Source organism: Heptranchias perlo, unplaced genomic scaffold (assembly GCF_035084215.1).
Source record: "Heptranchias perlo isolate sHepPer1 unplaced genomic scaffold, sHepPer1.hap1 HAP1_SCAFFOLD_265, whole genome shotgun sequence".
Classification (NCBI taxonomy): Eukaryota; Metazoa; Chordata; class Chondrichthyes; order Hexanchiformes; family Hexanchidae; genus Heptranchias; species Heptranchias perlo.
In genome coordinates this window covers 108,213-128,947 of record NW_027139277.1, presented here as the reverse complement: position 1 = coordinate 128,947, position 20,735 = coordinate 108,213, and the positions used below count along the sequence as shown (strand labels likewise).

Below are 20,735 nucleotides of genomic sequence, written 5' to 3'. Positions count from 1 at the left end.
AATTGCCCAGGTATGTCCTGTCCACAAAAAGCAGGACAAATCCAATCCGGCCAATTACCGCCCCATCAGTCTACTCTCAATCATCAGCAAAGTGATGGAAGGTGTTGTCGACAGTGCTATCAAGTGGCACTTACTCACCAATAACCTGCTCACCGATGCTCAGTTTGGGTTCCGCCAGGACCACTCGGCTCCAGACCTCATTACAGCCTTGTTTCATCCCCATTTCTGACCTTATGATGGAGGGAAGGTTATTGATGAAGCAGCTGAAGATGGTTGGGCCTAGGACACTGGAGAGTTTTCCCCCTGACAAACGTGGACAAAGGAGCTGAATTCCAGAGGTGAGGTGAGAGTGACTGCCCTTGACATCAAGGCAGCATTTGACCAAGTGTGGCACCAAGGAGCCCCAGTAAAATTGAAGTCAATGGGAATCAGGGGAAAACTCTCCAGTGGCTGGAGTCATACCTAGCACAAAGGAAAGTGGTTGTGGTTGTTGGAGGCCAATCATCTAAGCCCCAGGATGTCGCTGCTGGAGTTCCTCAGGGCAGTGTCCTAGGCCCAACCATCTTCAGCTGCTTCATCAATGACCTTCCCTCCATCATAAGGTCAGAAATGGGGATGTTCGCTGATGATTGCATAGTGTTCAGTTCCATTCGCAACCCCTCAGATAATGAAGCAGTCCGAGCCCGCATGCAGCAAGACCTGGACAACATCCAGGCTTGGGCTGATAAGTGGCAAGTAACATTAGTGCCAGGCAATGACCATCTCCAACAAGAGAGAGTCTAACCACCTCCCCTTGACATTCAACGGCATTACCATCGCCGAGTCCCCCACCATCAACGTCCTGGGGGTCACCATTGACCAAAAACTTAACTGGACCAGCCATATAAATACTGTGGCTACGAGAGCAGGTCAGAGGCTGGGTATTCTGCGGCAAGTAACTCACCTCCTGACTCCCCAAAGCCTTTCCACCATCTCCAAGGCACAAGTCAGGAGTGTGATGGAATACTCTCCACTTGCCTGGATGAGTGCAGCTCCAACAACACTCAAGAAGCTCGACACCATCCAGGACATATGAAGCCCGCTTGATTGGCACCCCATCCACCACCCGAAACATTCACTCCCTTCACCACCGACGCACAGTGGCTGCAGTGTGGACCATCCACAGGATGCACTGCAGCAACTCGCCAAGGCTTCTTCGACAGCACCTCTACCACCTAGAAGGACAAGAGCAGCAGGTACATTGGGGACAACACCACCTGCACGTCCCCCTCCAAGTCACACACCATCCCGACTTGAAAATATATCGGCCGTTCCTTCATCGTCGCTGGGTCAAAATCCTGGGACTCCCTTGCTAACGGCACTGTGGGAGAACCTCCCGGCACATTCCAGCGCCAAACCGCGTGCTGGCTGCGTGTATCGATCAATCGGCCCAGTTAAGTCACGGGCCGGGAGTGCACGGCTTCCCGATCGGCAGGCGGGAAAAATTTGAGCCTTTACTCCGCCACGGGGACGAGGACAAATGAGCCAAACGTGGAGATGTCAAGAGGGGAGGTTGCAATGCTTTCCCCCAGGGGGAGGAGAATCGTGAAAAGGACGAGTTACATCTGGAAGGAAAGAAAGGACTCCCGATAATATCCAGTGCCCTTCACAACCTCAGGACGTCCCAAGGTTTCACGGCCAATGAAGTACATTTGAAGTGTAGTCACTGTTGTAATGTAGGGAACGTGGCAGCCAATCTGTGCACAGCAAGATCCCACAAACAGCAATGAGATAAATGGCCAGATCGTCTGTTTTTTTACTGATGTCGGTCGAGGGGTAAATATCGGGGCCCAGGGAGAACTCCCCCTGCTCTTCTTCCAATAGTGGCCATGGGACCTTTTACATCCACCTGACAGGGCAGGTAGGGCCTCAGTTTAACGTCTCAGCCAAACGACGGCACCTCCAACAGTGCGGCGCTCCCTCGGTACCGACCCTCCGACAGTGCGGCGTTCCCTCAGTACCGACCCTCCGACAGTGCAGCGCTCCCTCAGTACCGACCCTCCGACAGTGCGGCGCTCCCTCAGTACCGACCCTCCGACAGTGCGGCGCTCCCTCAGTACCGACCCTCCGACAGTGCGGCGCACCCTCAGTACCGACCCTCCGACAGTGCGGCGCTCCCTCAGTACCGACCCTCCGACAGTGCGGCGCTCCCTCAGTACCGACCCTCTGACAGTGCGGCGCTCCCTCAGTACCGACCCCAGGAAGTGTCAGCCTGGATTTAAGGAACTTAAGTGTGTGGAGTGGGATTTGAACCAATGACGGTCTGACTTAGAGATGAGAGTCCTACCCACTAAGCCACAGCTGACACTCAAAGGCCCACTGACAGCCCCCACCCTCTTAAGGCCCATGGATCAAAGCCGGGAGAAATATTTTACAGGCTGCAAGAAAAGCAACCTGCCGTCCGAAACGCACTTTTCACGCGACAAAACGACCAGAGGTGTTTGACAGGTGGTTCGGGTGGCAAGACAGGAAGAGCGGGGGGGGTGGATTTAGGGGAGCCAAACGCCACCACGGCCAAAGAGGTCGGTCCAGACGCGGCTTTTGAAGGAGAGGAGAAAGGTAACGAGGAGGAAATGGGAATTCGGGAGGGAGTTCCACTTGGTGCCAGTTAACAGAAGAGGGAGCATGTCCTGGGACAGAAGGGGGAGGTTCTCCCAGGCAGAGAGGAGCGAGGCCTCGGAGGGATCTGAGAATGTGACGGAGGAATTTGAAGCTGGTTTGTCATCAAAGAGTCTCACAGCACAGAAGGAGGCCGTTCGGCCCATCGTGCCTGTGCCGGCTCTTCGAAAGAGCTCTCCAATCAGTACCCCCGCCCCGCTTTATCCCCATAACCCTGTACATGTCCAATTGCGTTTTGAAAGATCTGTGGGATCTGCTCCCCCCGCCCTTTCAGGCAGTGCGTTCCACATCTTAACATCTCTCCGTGTGTGAAAAATTTCTCCTCATCTCCCCCTCTGGTTCTTTCCCCGATTATCTTCAATCTGTGTCCTCTGGTTCCCGACCCTCCTGCCACTGGAAACAGTCTCTCCTTATTTACTCTCTCAAAACCCTTCATGATTTTGAACCCCTCAATCAAATCTCCCCTTAACCTTCTCTGCTCTGAGGAGAACAATTCCCAGTTTCTCCAGTCTCTCCACATAACTGAGGTCCCTCATCCCTGGTCCCATTCTGGGAAATCTCCTCCGCACCCTCTCCAAGGCCCTGAACATCCTTCCTAAAGAGTGCGGGGCCCAGAATTGGACACAATACTCCAGCTGAGGTCTACCCCAGTGTTTTATAAAGGTTTAGCATAACTCCCTTGCTTTTGTACTCCGTGCCTCTATTAATAAAGCCCAGGATCCCATATGCTTTTTTAACAACCTTCTCAACTTGTCCTGCCACCTTCAAAGATTAGTGTACACACACCCCCAGGTCTCTCTGTTCCTGCACCCCCTTTAAAATTGGACCATTTAGTTTATATGGCGATAATTCGATAATAAAATTACACGGTTACACTGAACACGTGACTGTATTTATTGGAATCGTTAATCGCTCGGTCCAACTAGAGAAAAATGGCAGCCTGATGTATCCGTCCGTTCAGTGATTGCAGGCAACTCTTCCCCTCCGGACTGAAGAGATTTCTCCACAGCCTGGAAACAGTATAAAATAAACAGGTCCTTCGAGGTGGTAGAGGTCGCGGGTTTGGGAGGTGCTGTCGAAGAAGCCTTGGCGAGTTGCTGCAGTGCATCCTGTGGATGGTCCACACTGCGGCCACGGTGCGCCGGTGGTGAAGGGAGTGAATGTTTAGGGTGGTGGATGGGGTGCCAATCGAGGTGCCATTCAGCTGGTAGAGGTGGCGGGTTTGGGAGGGCCTGTCAGTGAGTTGCTGCAGTGCACCGGAAACACTGACCGTGACCCTCCCCTGCACCGATGCACCTTGACTTGGGGGGTGCGTTGGCAGCCATTTTGGCTGGGATGCCACCCTCTCCATTCGCAGCATCGGACAAGTCTTTTCTTTCCTATCTGTGTCTTTTTTTCTTGTTTGCTACGTAATGTTGGGTGGGGGTGGGGGGTGTTTGCTGGGGTATTGGCGGGGGGTGTTTGCTGGGGTATTGGCGGGGGGGTTGCTGGGGTATTGGGGTGTGTGCTGGGGTATTGGGGGTTGTGTGCTGGGGTATTGGGGGTTGTGTGTGCTGGGGTATTGGGGGTGTGTGCTGGGGTATTGGGGGTGTGTGCTGGGGTATTGGGGGTTGTGTGTGCTGGGGTATTGGGGGTTGTGTGCTGGGGTATTGGGGGTTGTGTGCTGGGGTATTGGGGGTTGTGTGCTGGGGTATTGGGGTGTGTGCTGGGGTATTGGGGGGCGGTTGCTGGGGTATTGGGGTGTGTGCTGGGGTATTGGGGGTTGTGTGTGCTGGGGTATTGGGGGTTGTGTGCTGGGGTATTGGGGGTTGTGTGTGCTGGGGTATTGGGGGTGTGTGCTGGGGTATTGGGGGTGTGTGCTGGGGTATTGGGGGTTGTGTGTGCTGGGGTATTGGGGGTTGTGTGCTGGGGTATTGGGGGTTGTGTGCTGGGGTATTGGGGGTTGTGTGCTGGGGTATTGGGGTGTGTGCTGGGGTATTGGGGGGCGGTTGCTGGGGTATTGGGGTGTGTGCTGGGGTATTGGGGGTTGTGTGCTGGGGTATTGGGGGTTGTGTGCTGGGGTATTGGGGGTTGTGTGCTGGGGTATTGGGGGTTGTGTGTGCTGGGGTATTGGGGGTTGTGTGCTGGGGTATTGGGGGTTGTGTGCTGGGGTATTGGGGGTTGTGTGCTGGGGTATTGGGGGTTGTGTGTGCTGGGGTATTGGGGGTTGTGTGCTGGGGTATTGGGGGTTGTGTGCTGGGGTATTGGGGGTTGTGTGCTGGGGTATTGGGGGTGTGTGCTGGGGTATTGGGGGTGTTTGCTGGGGTATTGGGGGTGTGTGCTGGGATATTGGGGGTGTGTGCTGGGGTATTGGGGGTTGTGTGTGCTGGGGTATTGGGGGTTGTGTGTGCTGGGGTATTGGGGGTTGTGTGCTGGGGTATTGGGGGTGTGTGCTGGGGTATTGGGGGTTGTGTGCTGGGCTATTGGGGGTTGTGTGCTGGGGTATTGGGGGTGTGTGCTGGGGTATTGGGGGTTGTGTGTGCTGGGGTATTGGGGGTTGTGTGTGCTGGGGTATTGGGGGTTGTGTGCTGGGGTATTGGGGGTTGTGTGTGCTGGGGTATTGGGGGTTGTGTGTGCTGGGGTATTGGGGGTTGTGTGTGCTGGGGTATTGGGGGTTGTGTGCTGGGGTATTGGGGGTTGTGTGCTGGGGTATTGGGGGGGGTGCTGGGGTATTGGGGGGGTGTGCTGGGGTATTGGGGGTGTGTGCTGGGATATTGGGGGTGTGTGCTGGGATATTGGGGGTGTGTGCTGGGGTATTGGGGGGGTGTGCTGGGGTATTGGGGGGGGTGCTGGGGTATCGGGGGTGTGTGCTGGGGTATTGGGGGGCGGTTGCTGGGGTATTGGGGGTGTGTGATGGGGTATTGGGGGGGTGTGCTGGGGTATTGGGGGGGTGTGCTGGGGTATTGGGGGGGTGTGCTGGGGTATTGGGGGTGTGTGCTGGGGTATTGGGGGTGTGTGCTGGGGTATTGGGGGGCGGTTGCTGGGGTATTGGGGGTGTGTGCTGGGGTATTGGGGGGTGTGTGCTGGGGTATTGGGGAGGGAGGGTGTGCTGGGATATTGGGGGGGTCTGCTGGAGTTTGGGGAGGGGGTGTGCTGGGATATTGGGGGGGTCTGCTGGAGTTTGGGGAGGGGGTGTGCTGGGATATTGGGGGGGTCTGCTGGAGTTTGGGGAGGGGGTGTGCTGGGATATTGGGGGGGTCTGCTGGAGTTTGGGGTGTCTGCTGGGATATTGGGGGGGTCTGCTGGAGTTTGGGGAGGGTGTGTGCTGGGATATTGGGGGGGTCTGCTGGAGTTTGGGGAGGGGGTGTGCTGGGATATTGGGGGGGTCTGCTGGAGTTTGGGGTGTCTGCTGGAATATTGGGGGCGTCTGCTGGAGTTTGGGGAGGGGGTGTGCTGGGATATTGGGGGGGTCTGCTGGAGTTTGGGGAGGGGGTGTGCTGGGATATTGGGGGGGGTCTGCTGGAGTTTAGGGAGGGGATGTGCTGGGATATTGGGGGGGGTCTGCTGGAGTTTGGGGAGGGGGTGCATCTGCAAAGATGCAAAAACCCTGTCCTGTTGCAAATCCAGCACTGAGGTGGAAGGGGGGGGTGGGGAGGGAAAAAGAGGGAGAGAGAAGGCTACCGCGCATGCGGGCAGCATGCGGGAACGCGCTCGCCCGGCGGGTGCCTGCGGGGCGCGGTCCCGCGGCGGGGCGGGGGCGGCGCGCGTTCACTGGGCCGGGCGCGCGTTGGCCCCGCCCTCACACGCGAGGCGGTTGGGAACGTGGAGCGCGAGGCGCGCCTTTCAAAAAAAAAAGCCCAACACGTGGTCCGGGTCCGCCCGCGCGGGGTCTGCGCAGGTGCGGTGAAGGGGGTGGGGGGAAGGGAAGGGAAAGGAGGAGGCGGCGAGTGCGGAGCGGCCATTAGCGGCGGAAGGTGAGGCGATGGCGGCGAATGGGACCAAATATATATATATATGGGGCGGATGGAGGATTTGCCCGGGAGGGAGGGTTGCGATGGGTTGGGGGTGTGGTGGATGGACCGGTTAAGATTAAACAGGGATGAAGTGATTTGGCGATGGGGCGTCGAGAGGGACGCGAAGGCTCCTTGCTCCTATTGGGTCCGCATCCACCCCGTCGCCATGGCGACCCTGGGGGGAGGGGGGCGGGGCGGTCCGAGCCGGGGGGCTACGTCACAAAGGCCAGTGTCGAGGCGCCGTTTACGGTGAGGGGATGGAGTGTTGGGGGCAGGGGTCAGGGATAGGGGCAGAGGTCAGGGATAGGGTTTGGGGTCAGGGATAGGGGGTTGGGGGCAGAGGTCAGGGATAGGGTTTGGGGTCAGGGATAGGGGGTTGGGGGCAGAGGTCAGGGATAGGGTTTGGGGTCAGGGATAGGGGGTTGGGGGCAGGGGTCAAGGTTAGGATAAGGGGGTTGGGGGCAGGGGTCAAGGTTCGGATAAGGGTTGGGGGCAGGGGTCAAGGTTAGGATAAGGGGGTTGGGGGCAGGGGTCAAGGTTCGGATAAGGGGGTTGGGGGCAGGGGTCAAGGTTAGGATAAGGGGGTTGGGGGCAGGGATGGGTTTAGGGTCAGGGATAAGGGGGTTGGGGTCAGGATAGGATTAGGGGTCGGGGATCAGGTTAGGGGTCGGGGATAGGGTTAGGGGTCAGGGACGGGTGTTGGGGTCAGGGATAGGGTTGGGGTTAAGGGACAGGGTTCGGGTGTTGGCGTCAGGGTTCGAATGTTGGGGTTAGGGGTCAGGGATAGGGTTAGGGTGTTGGGGTCAGGGTTCGAATGTTGGGGTTAGGGGTCAGGGATAGGGTTAGGGTGTTGGGGTCGGGTCAGTGATAGGGTTAGAGTGTTGGGGTCGGGGATAGGACTAGTTTTGGGGTCAGGGATGGGGTTAGAGTGCAGGGGTCAGGGATGGGGTTCGACTGTTGGGGTTAATGGAAGAGGAAGGGAGGGGAAGAGTGGACAGACGTAGGAACAGAAGCTGAGAGTGGAGGGAAAGGAAGGAGCAATATCGGGTGGGTGAAGGTTTGGAAATGAGAGGGGGGGGAGTGTGGTGAGGGAGGCAAGCAGGAAGAAGGGGAAAAGTTGCAGAGAATGGAAGGCTAATACTTGGGGCAGGCACTTCCCCTTCTCTCACTTCCAGTGGAAGATCGATGTCCTCTCCGCGTCTCATCCGGGTGGACATCTACAGGAATGTCCACCCCGTACAGATCGGGTGGCTCTCCGTGACCGTCTGCACATCACCCTCTGACCTGGTCTCTCTGCAAACCACGTTTATCAGTCGGGCCGTGCGCACGTGACCCGTCTTCTCTGCACTGTCGGTGGGTTGGGCTGATTTCCTGATTCGGAAGCGGGAGAGGAAACCAGCGCTGGTGGTACGCTGGGCGCACATCAGTTAAAACATTTAGCAACATTCCCTGCGCGTTTGATCCTCGCCTGGGGACAATGGGGAGGAGAGGACCCTCCGACTCCCTGGGGGCTGACCTGCTGCAACTCCTTTCAGACGTCTTGAAGAGTACAACAGTGAAAAACCCAAACTGGGGACGCTGCCTCACTTTTTAAGAGGGCGTGTCCCTGCTTTAAATGGGCCTCGGGAGTCAGGCATGAAATTGCCCCGCACCAGGTGGGATAGAGCTGTCCAATTCCCGGTGCGATCCAGAAATCAGTTCAAACTGCCTGACCCCTCACGCCGACGGTGTCAAGGGGGCTTCCCGCCCCACCTGACTGGTGTCCCGAGTTAAAATCGGGTCTATTGTCTCAACAACAACAACTTTAACATAGTAAAAACGTCCCAAGGTGCTTCTCAGGACCATAAATCAGACAGAAATTTGACACCGAGGCACATAAGGAGATATAAGTTCAGGTGACCACAAGCTTGGTTGAAGAGGGAGGTTTTAAGGAGCGTCTTAAAGGAGGCGAGAGAGGTGGAGAGGTTCAGGGAGGGAATTCCAGAGCTTAGGGCCCAGGCAGCTGAAGGCACGGCCGCCAATGGTGGAGCGATGGGAATCGGGGGGGATGGACAAGAGGGCGGAATTGGAGAAGGGCCGAGATCTCGGAGGGCAGTAGAGCTGGAGGAGGTTACAGAGATAGGGAGGGGAGCGAGGCTATGGAGGGATTGGAGACTTGTTCACCTTGGCTTGCCCTAATGCGGACTTCCTTCCCGAACAGGAGATGTCATCTGCATTTGATTGCTGCGCTCCTGCTAATCTACTGCGAGAAGATGCACGACGCCTGAGACATTTTGGTGTAAGACGATACAATCCATTTTTATGTTGCATTCTCATGCAGTGCTTAGTGAATGAACGAGGAGTCAGGAATGGATCAGTGGGAGCACTCTTGCCTCTGGGTCAGAAGGTCGTGGGTTTGAGTCCCCTTCCAGAGACTTGAGAACATAATCGAGTTCCCGGCACTCCCGGCGCCAGTGCTGAGGGAGCGCTGCACTGTCGGAGGGTCAGTAGTGAGGGAGCGCTGCACTGTCGGAGGGTCAGTACTGAGGGAGCGCCGCACTGTCGGAGGGTCAGTACTGAGGGAGCGCTGCACTGTCGGAGGGTCAGTACTGAGGGAGCGCCGCACTGTCGGAGGGTCCGTACTGAGGGAGCGCCGCACTGTCGGAGGGTCGGTACTGAGGGAGCGCCGCACTGTCGGAGGGTCAGTACTGAGGGAGCGCCGCACTGTCGGAGGGTCAGGACTGAGGGAGCGCCGCACTGTCGGAGGGTCGGTACTGAGGGAGCGCCGCACTGTCGGAGGGTCGGTACTGAGGGAGCGCCGCACTGTCGGAGGGTCAGGACTGAGGGAGCGCCGCACTGTCGGGGGGTCGGTACTAAGGGAGCGCCGCACTGTCGGAGGGTCGGTACCGAGAGAGCGCCGCACTGTCGGAGGGTCGGTACTGAGGGAGCGCCGCACTGTCGGAGGGTCGGTACTGAGGGAGAGCCGCACTGTCGGAGGGTCGGTACCGAGGGAGCGCCGCACTGTCGGAGGGTCGGTACTGAGGGAGCGCCGCACTGTCGGAGGGTCGGTACTGAGGGAGCGCCGCACTGTCGGAGGGTCGGTACTGAGGGAGCGCCGCACTGTCGGAGGGTCAGTACTGAGGCAGCGCCGCAATGTCGGACGGTCAGTACTGAGGGAGCGCCGCACTGTCGGGGGGTCAGTACTGAGGGAGCGCCGCACTGTCGGAGGGTCAGTACTGAGGGAGCGCCGCACTGTCAGAGGGTCAGGACTGAGGGAGCGCCGCACTGTCAGAGGGTCAGGACTGAGGGAGCGCCGCACTGTCGGAGGGTCGGTACTGAGGGAGCGCCGCACTGTCGGAGGGTCGGTACTGAGGGAGCGCCGCACTGTCGGAGGGTCGGTACTGAGGGAGCGCCGCACTGTCGGAGGGTCAGTACTGAGGGAGCGCCGCAATGTCAGAGGGTCAGTACTGAGGGAGCGCCGCACTGTCGGAGGGTCAGTACTGAGGGAGCGCCTCACTGTCGGAGGGTCAGTACTGAGGGAGCGCCGCACTGTCGGAGGGTCAGTACTGAGGGAGCGCCGCACTGTCGGAGGGTCAGTACTGAGGGAGCGCCGCACTGTCGGAGGGTCAGTACTGAGGGAGCGCCGCACTGTCGGAGGGTCGGTACTGAGGGAGCGCCGCACTGTCGGAGGGTCGGTCCTGAGGGAGCGCTGCACTGTCGGAGGGTCGGTCCTGAGGGAGCGCTGCACTGTCGGAGGGTCAGTGCTGAGGGAGCGCCGCACTGTCGGAGGGTCGGTACTGAGGGAGCACCGCACTGTCGGAGGGTCGGTACTAAGGGAGCGCCGCACTGTCGGAGGGTCAGTACTAAGGGACGGTACTGAGGGAGCGCCTCACTGTCGGAGGGGTGGTACTGAGGGAGCGCCGCACTGTCGGAGGGTCGGTACTGAGGGAGCGCCGCACTGTCGGAGGGTCAGTACTGAGGGAGCGCCGCACTGTCGGAGGGTCAGTACTGAGGGAGCGCCGCACTGTCGGAGGGTCAGTACTGAGGGAGCGCCGCACTGTCAGAGGGTCAGTACTGAGGGAGCGCCGCACTGTCGGAGGGTCGGTCCTGAGGGAGCGCTGCACTGTCGGAGGGTCAGTACTGAGGGAGCGCTGCACTGTCGGAGGGTCGGTCCTGAGGGAGCGCTGCACTGTCGGAGGGTCAGTACTGAGGGAGCGCTGCACTGTCGGAGGGTCAGTGCTGAGGGAGCGCCACACTGTCGGAGGGTCGGTCCTGAGGGAGAGCCGCACTGTCGGAGGGGCCGTCTTTCAGACGAGACATTGAACCAAGGCCCCGTCTGCCCTTTCAGGTAGATGTTAAGGATTCCATGGCCACTATTGGAAGAAGAGCAGAGGAGTCTCTTCAAAATACTTGAGCCTTTGCCCCCCCACTGCCTTCCGTGAAAGACCAGTGCTTCCCCGATATCAGCCCTGAGCTTGCCATCTACCGGTTTGTACCTATAAATGCAGTCACATTTCAACTTAAAATAACATTCGGGATGCAGGATCTTGCCAAAATGTAGCGCAATCATGAGTTTAGAAAATCAGTTCATTCCAGATTCATATTAGGCCCGGCTTATGGTTTTGGGTTTTACGCTTTCGATAGTCTATTCGCGAACAGCGCCACCGACTATTCCGATAAGCGGTCCTCCAGTTCCCTGTGATCCAGAGTGCACCTCTACCAGCCCAGTATCTAGGTGAATGACAGCGAGACCCAGGGGTTTGAGCAGAGAGCCCCTACCTCTACGCCGGCTTACTGGAAATGTATCTGAGTCACTAGGTCGTGGGTTCGAGCCCCACTCCAGAGACTCGAACCCCATAGTCCAGGCCGACGCACCAGTGCAGTACTGAGGGAACGCTGCACAGTCGGAGGGCCTGTCTTTCACGATGAGACGTTAAACCGAGGCCCCGTCTGCCCCTCTCAGGTGGATGTAAAAGATCTCACGACCGCTATTGGAAGAAGAGCAGGGGGGAGTTCTCCCCGGTATTTATCCCTCCACCAACATCGCAAACAAATGATCTGGTCATTTATCACATTGCTGTTTGTGGGATCCTGCTGTGCGCAAATTGGCTGTTGTTTCCTACATTACAACAGTGACTACACTTTTTGAAAAAAAGTGCTTCACTGGATGTAAAGTGCTTTGGGACGTCCTGAGGTCCTTTATGCGATGGGGCTGTATAAATGCAAATCTTTTCTCGTTCACACCAGCCACATTTTATATCACTTCTTAAACAGATGCTTGTTTTTCTTTGCATTAAAATAATCTTGAAAGTCAATGAACTCTGCTCTAATCATCTTTGTGTCACCCATCCCAAATTGTAGGTCGTGCAGATCATGCTGGGACTGATTAACTTGGGATTTGGTGTCCCGCTGTACTACTCTGCACCATATGTAATTGCCATCGGGATGTGGATACCTTGGTGGACAGGAATACTGGTTTGTTAATCTATTATAATCTTTAAGTAGGAGACAGAATTATATAGAATGTACAGCACAGAAACAGGCCATTCAGCCCATCCCGGTGTTTATGCTCCACACGAGCCTCCTCCCATGCCTCTTAATCTCACCCCATCACCATCTCCTTTGATTCCTTTCTCCCTCATGTGTTTATCGAGCTTCCCCTTAAATCCATCTACACCATTCACCTCAACTACTCCTTGTGGGAGCGAATTCCACATTCTCACCGCTCTCTGGGTAAAGAGCAGGGGGAGTTCTCCTCGGTGTCCTAAAATCAGCTAACCCGGCACAGACTGGGACCCGGGGAAGAATCTGGGCCTTTCTGATCTTGTCGGCCTCAGCTACAAACAGAGTAAATTTATCGAACCGTCGGAGGGGGAAGGTTGCAGAGAGTGGGGCAGTGAGGACGCTTTGCGATCTTTAGACACACGTGAGAAGGTGACAAACATGTGAGCTGCTGATTTATTCCGCCGGCTTTATTTAGAGCAGTAAGGGAATGAAGGAGCAGAAACCAGGGGCGATTTCCTGCTTCAGTGCCCCTGGGGCATGCCAGGAGCAAGTGTCCTGAAATGATTCACCGCGTGCCAATGATTTTCTGTCCAGTGATTCTAGTGGGCAATAAATCAGTGGGCTAAAGGGATGCATTGTCCCAATAAGTGCCTCCTACACCTGCCAGAAGAGGGCAATCTCCCCAGTAACGATTCAGAAGTCCGGGAATGCCCTGATTTTTAAATTTTCCCATCCTTGTTTTCAAATCCCTCCTTGGCCCTCGCCCTCCCCTCCCTATCTCTGTAACCTCCTCCAGCCCCTCCAACCCTCCGAGATCTCTGCCCTCCTCCAATTCCGGCCTCTTGTCCATCCCCCCGATTCCCATCGCTCCGCCATTGGCGGCCGTGCCTTCAGCTGCCTGGGCCCCAAGCTCTGGAATTCCCTCCCTAAACCTCTCCCCCTCTCTCTCCTCCTTTAAGACGCTCCTTAAAATCTCCCTCTTTGACCGAGCTTTTGGTCACCTGTTCTAATATCTCCTTATTTGGCTCGGTGTCAAATTTTGTTTGATAATCACTCCTGCGAAGTGCCTTGGGACGTTTCACTACGTTAAAGGCGCTATATAAATGCAGGATGTTGCTGCTGGAGCAGTAATTGCAATCAGTGACGTTTACATGGATAGATTTATCCTGCTCGTATTACATTCTTGTTGGCGCTTTTTTATGCACTTGTACATGAAATTGGATCACGCGGAATTCCTGTCCTGCTCCGTTGTGTTTCAGCACAAGCCGGCCACTGTCTAACACTCTCCTTTGCTTTGTCCCTGTTGCAGTTTGTGATTTCAGGATCATTGACAATGCTGTATGTTGATGCACCAGAACGGGGCTTGGTAAGTACAGCAGTGAATGCCAGCGCTTAGTGCCGGAAGAGGAGTGATTGCTCGGACCAGAAAGCGACTGCCAATTGCTGTCTTGAAAATCGTTGTCAATGGCCATCTGTGCCCAGTCCCCCTGCTTCTCGCTGTCCCTTCGCTATGTCTAGGCAGCCGAGGCTCAGCGGGCAACGCTCTCGCCTCTGAATCAGAAGGCAGTGGCTTCAAACCCTACTCGAGCCCCATAATCCAGGCCGACACTCCCGGCGCCAGTACTGAGGGAGCGCCGCACTGTCGGAGGGTCAGTACTGAGGGAGCGCCGCACTGTCGGAGGGTCAGTACTGAGGGAGCGCCGCACTGTCGGAGGGTCGGTACTGAGGGAGCGCCGCACTGTCGGGGGGTCAGTACTGAGGGAGTGCCGCACTGTCGGAGGGTCAGTACTGAGGGAGCGCTGCACTGTCGGAGGGTCAGTACTGAGGGAGCGCCGCACTGTCGGAGGGTCAGTACTGAGGGAGCGCCGCACTGTCGGAGGGTCAGTACTGAGGGAGCGCCGCACTGTCGGAGGGTCGGTACTGAGGGAGCGCTGCACTGTCGGAGGGTCGGTACTGAGGGAGCGCCGCACTGTCGGGGGGTCAGTACTGAGGGAGCGCCGCACTGTCGGAGGGTCAGTACTGAGGGAGCGCTGCACTGTCGGAGGGTCAGTACTGAGGGAGCGCCGCACTGTCGGAGGGTCAGTACTGAGGGAGCGTCGGAGGGTCGGTACTGAGGGAGCGCCGCACTGTCGGAGGGTCAGTACTGAGGGAGCGCTGCACTGTCGGAGGCGCCGTCTTTCAGATGAGACGTTAAACTGAGGCCCCGTCTGCCCCTCTCAGGTGGGTGTAAAAGATCCCACGGCCATTATTTATCCCTCAACAACAGCACTTTTTTAAAAAAAACAAATTATCTGGACATCCATCACATTGCTGTTTGTGGGATCTTGCTGTGCGCTACTTGGCTGCTGCATTTCCCACATTACAACAGTGACTGCACTTCAGAAAGTACTTTATTGGCTGTGAAGGGCTTTGGGACTGCAAATAAAGAAAGGACGTGGTTTATATTGGTCTTTCACGTCCTCGGGACGTCCCAAAGCGCGTTTACAGCCAATGAGGTACTTCTGAAGTTGGGAGTTAAGGCGTGTTACGATAGGTCAAAACAGTTTGCAAAACTGAGTGGAAAAAACACGGAAAGTTCTGTTCCCCTCCCTGTTTTTGAAGAATGCAAAAAAAGAATCATGGGCATTGTGCACAGACACTCTCCGACATGCACGGCCGTTCTGTCTGCTGCAGAAAGTGTAGTTTTACGGATAACTTCCCTGGGCTTGCACTTCCAGCGGGGAACGGCCCACCGGGTGATGGCGGGTCAGAGAATCCATGCGACAGAGCTGTAGCCCCACCTTCAGACTTCACGCCTTCGAATGGAGCGAGCCTTTGCGAGGCTCTGCGGCAGCGTTCCCGCCCCCTCGATCAGAAGGTGTCACGGTTCGAATCCCGCTCCGCACGGTCCCAGGGCGTGGGGACCGGAGCTCCTGAACCTGAATTCCGGATCGATATCCACTCGAGTCTGGCGAGTGCGGGTCGCCCCCCACCCCCGGCCGAACGGTTTGTGTTGCGGGAGCCCAGAGACTGGAAACCCTCCTTCCCTATTGGACTAACCCCCCCCCCCGAACGGCTGGAATAAAGGTGGTTATGGCCACGGCAGGAGCGTTCTCATCAGGGCCTGTCGGACTGTTAATCGGCCGGCGAATCCTTCTGCTGCTTCACACTGTCCTCTCCAAGGGGAGAGTGTGACGATGTGAAAATAACAACAGCCCCTTCAAGCACTATCCCTACTGAGCGCAGGCTCAGGGAATTTACCCTCTAAATGTTGCTTGGAGACCCCATCAAACACACCCAGGGCAGGTACAGCACGGGGTTAGATACAGAGTAAAGCTCCCTCTACACTGTCCCATCAAACACTCCCAGGGTCAGGGACAGGGTTAGATACAGAGTAAAGCTCCCTCTACACTGTCCCATCAAACACTCCCAGGGTCAGGGACAGGGTTAGATACAGAGTAAAGCTCCCTCTACACTGTCCCATCAAACACACCCAGGGCAGGTACAGCACGGGGTTAGATACAGAGTAAAGCTCCCTCTACACTGTCCCATCAAACACTCCCCAGGGTCAGGTACACGGTTAGATACAGAGTAAAGCTCCCTCTACACTGTCCCATCAAACACTCCCAGGGTCAGTTACAGGGTTAGATACAGAGTAAAGCTCCCTCTACACTGTCCCATCAAACACACCCAGGGCAGGTACAGCACGGGGTTAGATACAGAGTAAAGCTCCCTCTACACTGTCCCATCAAACACTCCCAGGGTCAGGTACAGGGTTAGATGCAGAGTAAAGCTCCCTCGACACTGTCCCATCAAACACTCCCAGGGTCAGGTACAGGGTTAGATGCAGAGTAAAGCTCCCTCTACACTGTCCCATCAAACACTCCCAGGGTCAGGTACAGGGTTAGATGCAGAGTAAAGCTCCCTCGACACTGTCCCATCAAACACTCCCAGGGTCAGGTACAGGGTTAGATACAGAGTAAAGCTCCCTCTACACTGTCCCATCAAACACTCCCGGGGTCAGGTACAGGGTTAGATACAGAGTAAAGCTCCCTCTACACTGTCCCGTCAAACACTCCCAGGGTCAGGTACAGGGTTAGATACAGAGTAAAGCTCCCTCTACACTGTCCCGTCAAACACTCCCAGGGTCAGGTACAGGGTTAGATACAGAGTAAAGCTCCCTCTACACTGTCCCGTCAAACACTCCCAGGGCAGGTACAGCACGGGTTAGATGAGGACCTGTACAGGGCACCATGAGAGATGAATTGAAACCAGGCTCCAGAGATGAAAGGATGGCCACCTTGAAACCAGCCACTAGCTGGGCTGTTGTCACTGACGCACACCCTGTAAGAGAGGATATTCTTCAAGGTCCGTGCTGATGTATGTCTGTTTCTGAGTGACAGTCTCTCAGTCCTTCACCTGTCCCCTGATGTATTGTTTTCAGAAAAAGGCGACTGTGATCTTTAATTTCGTCAGCGTTGCCGCAGCAGCCGTTGGAGCTGGGATTTACGTCATATCTTGCTTGATGTCTAGAGCAGGCAGCTCCGTTTGGGTCTCAGTAAGTACCACCCCCATTTCTGGCTTCTCAAATGTTCAGTCATGCTGCGTTGTAGCATTTTACTCCTGGCGTGTGTATTAAGAGTCGCCTCTCGGCGAATCAGTGCTGCTTCACCTACCTCCTGTGCTTCTGATCGCCTGGTGCCTCTGTTCTGGTGAACTTGTTAGAGGCAAGCCGTACAGAGCAGGAAAGTCCCAGGCATCGTTCCCGGCCTGTGCTTAACGTCCCGGAGGTACAAACCTCTTGGGGCCATTATTGTGCCGGGCGGCGGGGGGGAACCTCATCAGAGGTTTTCATCAGAACCTCCAGCCCATTTGGAGAAAGACGATGTGCCAACACGGGCATGGCATCGTCTGTCAGGGTTCCTGCACTTGTGAGATCCCCGCCTTGCCGCTCTCTGTAAATAAGCTGACCTGGAATTTGGTACCGGCTCAGGCGGGGCCAAATCGTCCCCGTTATTCTGACCTGGATGCGCGCCAAACCTGTTTACCATAAACACCCACCCAACCGCCCCCCCACACACGCGCTCTTTCCGCTGATTACCTGTCGGCCATTTTGTTGTGCCAGCGCCCAAAGGTGACTCTCGTTGGCAAAACGCACGGGCCCCGAGCCACGGGTGAGCAAGCCCCTCCCCCGCCCCCCCCCGTCACGGTCCGTTAACGGAATGTGGCTTCTCCACAAGCCCCACTGCACAGAATCATGGAATGGTACAGCACAGAAGGAGGCCATTCAGCCCATCGTGCCTGAGCCGGCTCTTTGAAAGAGCTCTCCAATTGGTCCCACTCCCCCTGCTCTTTTCCCATAGTCCCGTACGGCCCTGCTTGTACAGGCTGTGTGGGAAACCCTTTCATTTTTGTTCATTTAAATCCCATTTCACTTGTATTATACAGGCTGACACAAAAATAGATTGCTTTCGCCAACAGTGCACAATTGATCAGTGATATTTGATTCTTTTTCCTCCCCACAGCGAACACCTATGTATATATTAGCCTTGCTTTTTCTTTACTCTGTGGTGGAGATTTTTATGTCCCTTCTAGTTGCTATCATTCTCTGGAAACACGTAAGTCAATGCTGGGTCGCAGCCGCTTGAATGTAGAAGGGAGGAGGGGGGCGAGGCGGAAAGGTTCATACGTGAACTGAAAGCGTCGTGATCGTTTTCTCACCGGGTGGGAGTTTATCGCCTCGCCTGCGATCAGCAAAGGCGGACGGTAGTTGGGAGCACAGCAAAGGCAGAGGTTCTAAGGACAGGAAGAAAGAGAAGTAAAGAAAAGATTTGCATTTAGACAGCGCTTTCCACCGCCTCAGGACAGCCCACAAACAGCATAAGATAAATGACCAGATAATGGGAGTGGGATTGGACGTGGGGCGAGATGTTAAACAGGCACTATCGCATTTGGTGCCTGTTGTAGGACACACCCGCTATTCAGGGCCATGGAAATCACTGGATCCGATTCTCGGGCCGGGTGTACAGCGGGCGGCAGGTGCCGTACTATACCTGTCTTGTGTCCCCGCCCATATCCAATTTCATCTCTCTGTTTCAGTGATGTTGGTTGAGGGATAAATATCGGGGCCCAGGACACCGGGGAGAACTCCCCCCCTGCTCTTCTTCCAGTGGTGGCCCGTGGGATCTTTTACATCCACCCGAGGGGGGCAGACGGGGCCTCGGTTTAATGTTTCAACCCAAAGACGGCACCCCCGACGGGGCGGCGCTCCCTCGGCACCGACCCTCCAACAGTGCGGCGCTCCCTCAGTACTGACCCTCCGACAGTGCGGCGCTCCCTCAGTACTGACCCTCCGACAGTGCGGCGCTCCCTCAGTACTGACCCTCCGACAGTGCGGCGCTCCCTCAGTACTGACCCTCCGACAGTGCGGCGCTCCCTCAGTACCGACCCTCCAACAGTGCGGCGCTCCCTCGGTACCGACCCTCCGACAGTGCGGCGCTCCCTCAGTACCGACCCTCCAACAGTGCGGCGCTCCCTCGGTACCGACCCTCCGACAGTGCGGCGCTCCCTCAGTACCGACCCTCCGACGGGGCGGCGCTCCCTCAGTACCGACCCTCCGACAGTGCGGCGCTCCCTCAGTACCGACCCTCCGACAGTGCGGCGCTCCCTCAGTACCGACCCTCCGACAGTGCGGCGCTCCCTCAGTACCGACCCTCCGACAGTGCGGCGCTCCCTCAGTACCGACCCTCCGACGGGGCGGCGCTCCCTCAGTGCCGACCCTCCGACAGTGCGGCGCTCCCTCAGTACCGACCCTCCGACGGGGCGGCGCTCCCTCAGTACCGACCCTCCGACAGTGCGGCGCTCCCTCAGTACCGACCCTCCGACGGGGCGGCGCTCCCTCAGTGCCGACCCTCCGACAGTGCGGCGCTCCCTCAGTACCGACCCTCCGACGGGGCGGCGCTCCCTCAGTACCGACCCTCCGACAGTGCGGCGCTCCCTCAGTACCGACCCTCCGACGGGGCGGCGCTCCCTCAGTACCGACCCTCCGACGGTGCGGCGCTCCCTCGGCACTGTTTGATAATCGCTCCTGTGAAGCCCCTTGTGACGTTTTACCACGTTAAAGGCGCTATATAAATGCAGGCTGTTGTAAGAAGTTGAAGGTGGCTCAAATAGTGACAAAACACTTGAGAGTGGAGGTGTAAGAAATGGGATTAAAGGCCAGTGGGTTTGGCAGTGCGGGTCATTAAAGCTTTGCAAGTGTTTATAAGCTACCACAAGCAGTGCGGCCAATGGAAATGAATATAGGCATCTGAACAGGGGACCAGCCTTGTCACTCTCCTCCATACTGCCTCCAGGGCCCAGTTATAAATCTGGAGGCAGTCGAAGCTAATCTTCGAATTGAATCAGCTGTCGAGCACACTGGATGGAAGAGTGCACACTGGGAAAGTGCATCCAAATGGACAGAACACCGTGGGCACTGGAGGCGGGCGTACGCCCATCGGGGCATTGCCCACAGGGCCATTTGAAAGGGCACCGGAGACAGCGGGATTTGCAGGCGTAGAGTTGGGTAGCATGGTGACGGGTGTTGGAAGGCGGTGAGGAACAGGAGCAGATGTGATGGGTGAAATTGGACATGGGGGCGGGGAACAGGCCAAAGAATCGCAAGGGCCGTACGTTAGACCGCGTCAGTGGAGCTGATCGGACGGGGCGTGCAACGGGTGCAAGATGAGCGACCGCCTGTTTTGCGTCCCCGCCCATGCCCGCTTTCACACCCCCCCCCCCCCACGGAACTGAGCAAGAGCCCCCCCCCCGCCGGCAGATGCAGGACCACTGGGCACTTCTCATTGCGAATGCTGTGCCTGCGTAACTGTCGGCGCTCTTGTTGTACCCAGGGCTAACTCACGGCTTGTACTTTCTCACAGATGTAACGAAGAGGCCCATTGGACAGTCCCGACGCTCAGAGTTTCGATGCCTGGCCCCAGACAAAATAGAAAAACACGCACAGATGCTTTACTCAGGTGGTGAAAGTCAGGAGCCTGGCTGTGAACACACGTTTGCCTTTAACGCAGCAATAACAGGTTTAAGAGAAATGTCCATCGATGCGAGTGTTTGTACCCTGCAGAGAGAAAAGACACTCTGTATATATTTAAATATTAAAGTTGCATCTACGGAGATGATACGATCTTGGACTGTCTGCTTGGCAACTGTTTAATGAAAGGAGGTGTCCAGAGGAGAGGTACAATTATTGAAAGCACTTTTTATGTACTAAAGATCTTGGTCTTATAAAATGACATTGAATGTACAGCACAGAAACAGGCCATTCAGCCCAACAGGTCTATCCCGGTGTTTATGCTCCACACGAGCCTCCTCCCTCCCTACTCCATCTCACCCGATCACCATCTCCTTCTATTCCTTTCTCCCTCATGTGTTTATCGAGCTTCCCCTTAAATCCATCTCCACTATTCATCTCAACTACTCCTCGTGGTAGCGAGTTCCACATTCTCACCGCTCTCTGGGGAAAGAAGATTCTCCTGAATTCCCGATTGGATTTATTAGTGACGATCTTATATTTATGGCCCTCTGGTTTTGATCTCCCCCCACAAGTGGAAACATCTTCTCTAC

The 20,735-nt window shown here is 56.4% G+C and overlaps 2 protein-coding genes across 2 annotated transcripts; one reads left to right on the top strand and one right to left on the bottom strand.

Moving 5' to 3' along the window:
• Positions 1 to 3,563: 3,563 nt before the first annotated feature.
• Positions 3,564 to 8,074, bottom strand: LOC137310610 (sialidase-like). Its single transcript, XM_067978341.1, is given in 5 exon segments — positions 3,564 to 3,668; positions 4,453 to 4,563; positions 4,980 to 5,220; positions 5,222 to 5,319; positions 7,952 to 8,074. Coding segments are annotated over 5 exon segments (678 nt in total).
• Positions 8,075 to 8,853: 779 nt separating this feature from the next.
• On the top strand, positions 8,854 to 20,285 carry LOC137310612 (membrane-spanning 4-domains subfamily A member 12-like). The gene is made up of 6 exons (XM_067978343.1): positions 8,854 to 8,928; positions 11,991 to 12,104; positions 13,444 to 13,500; positions 16,558 to 16,671; positions 17,639 to 17,731; positions 20,036 to 20,285. The coding sequence occupies exons 1-6, from the start codon at positions 8,854 to 8,856 to the stop codon at positions 20,039 to 20,041; spliced, it is 459 nt and encodes a 152-aa protein (XP_067834444.1). The 3' UTR covers positions 20,042 to 20,285.
• The last annotated feature ends 450 nt before the right edge of the window (positions 20,286 to 20,735 follow it).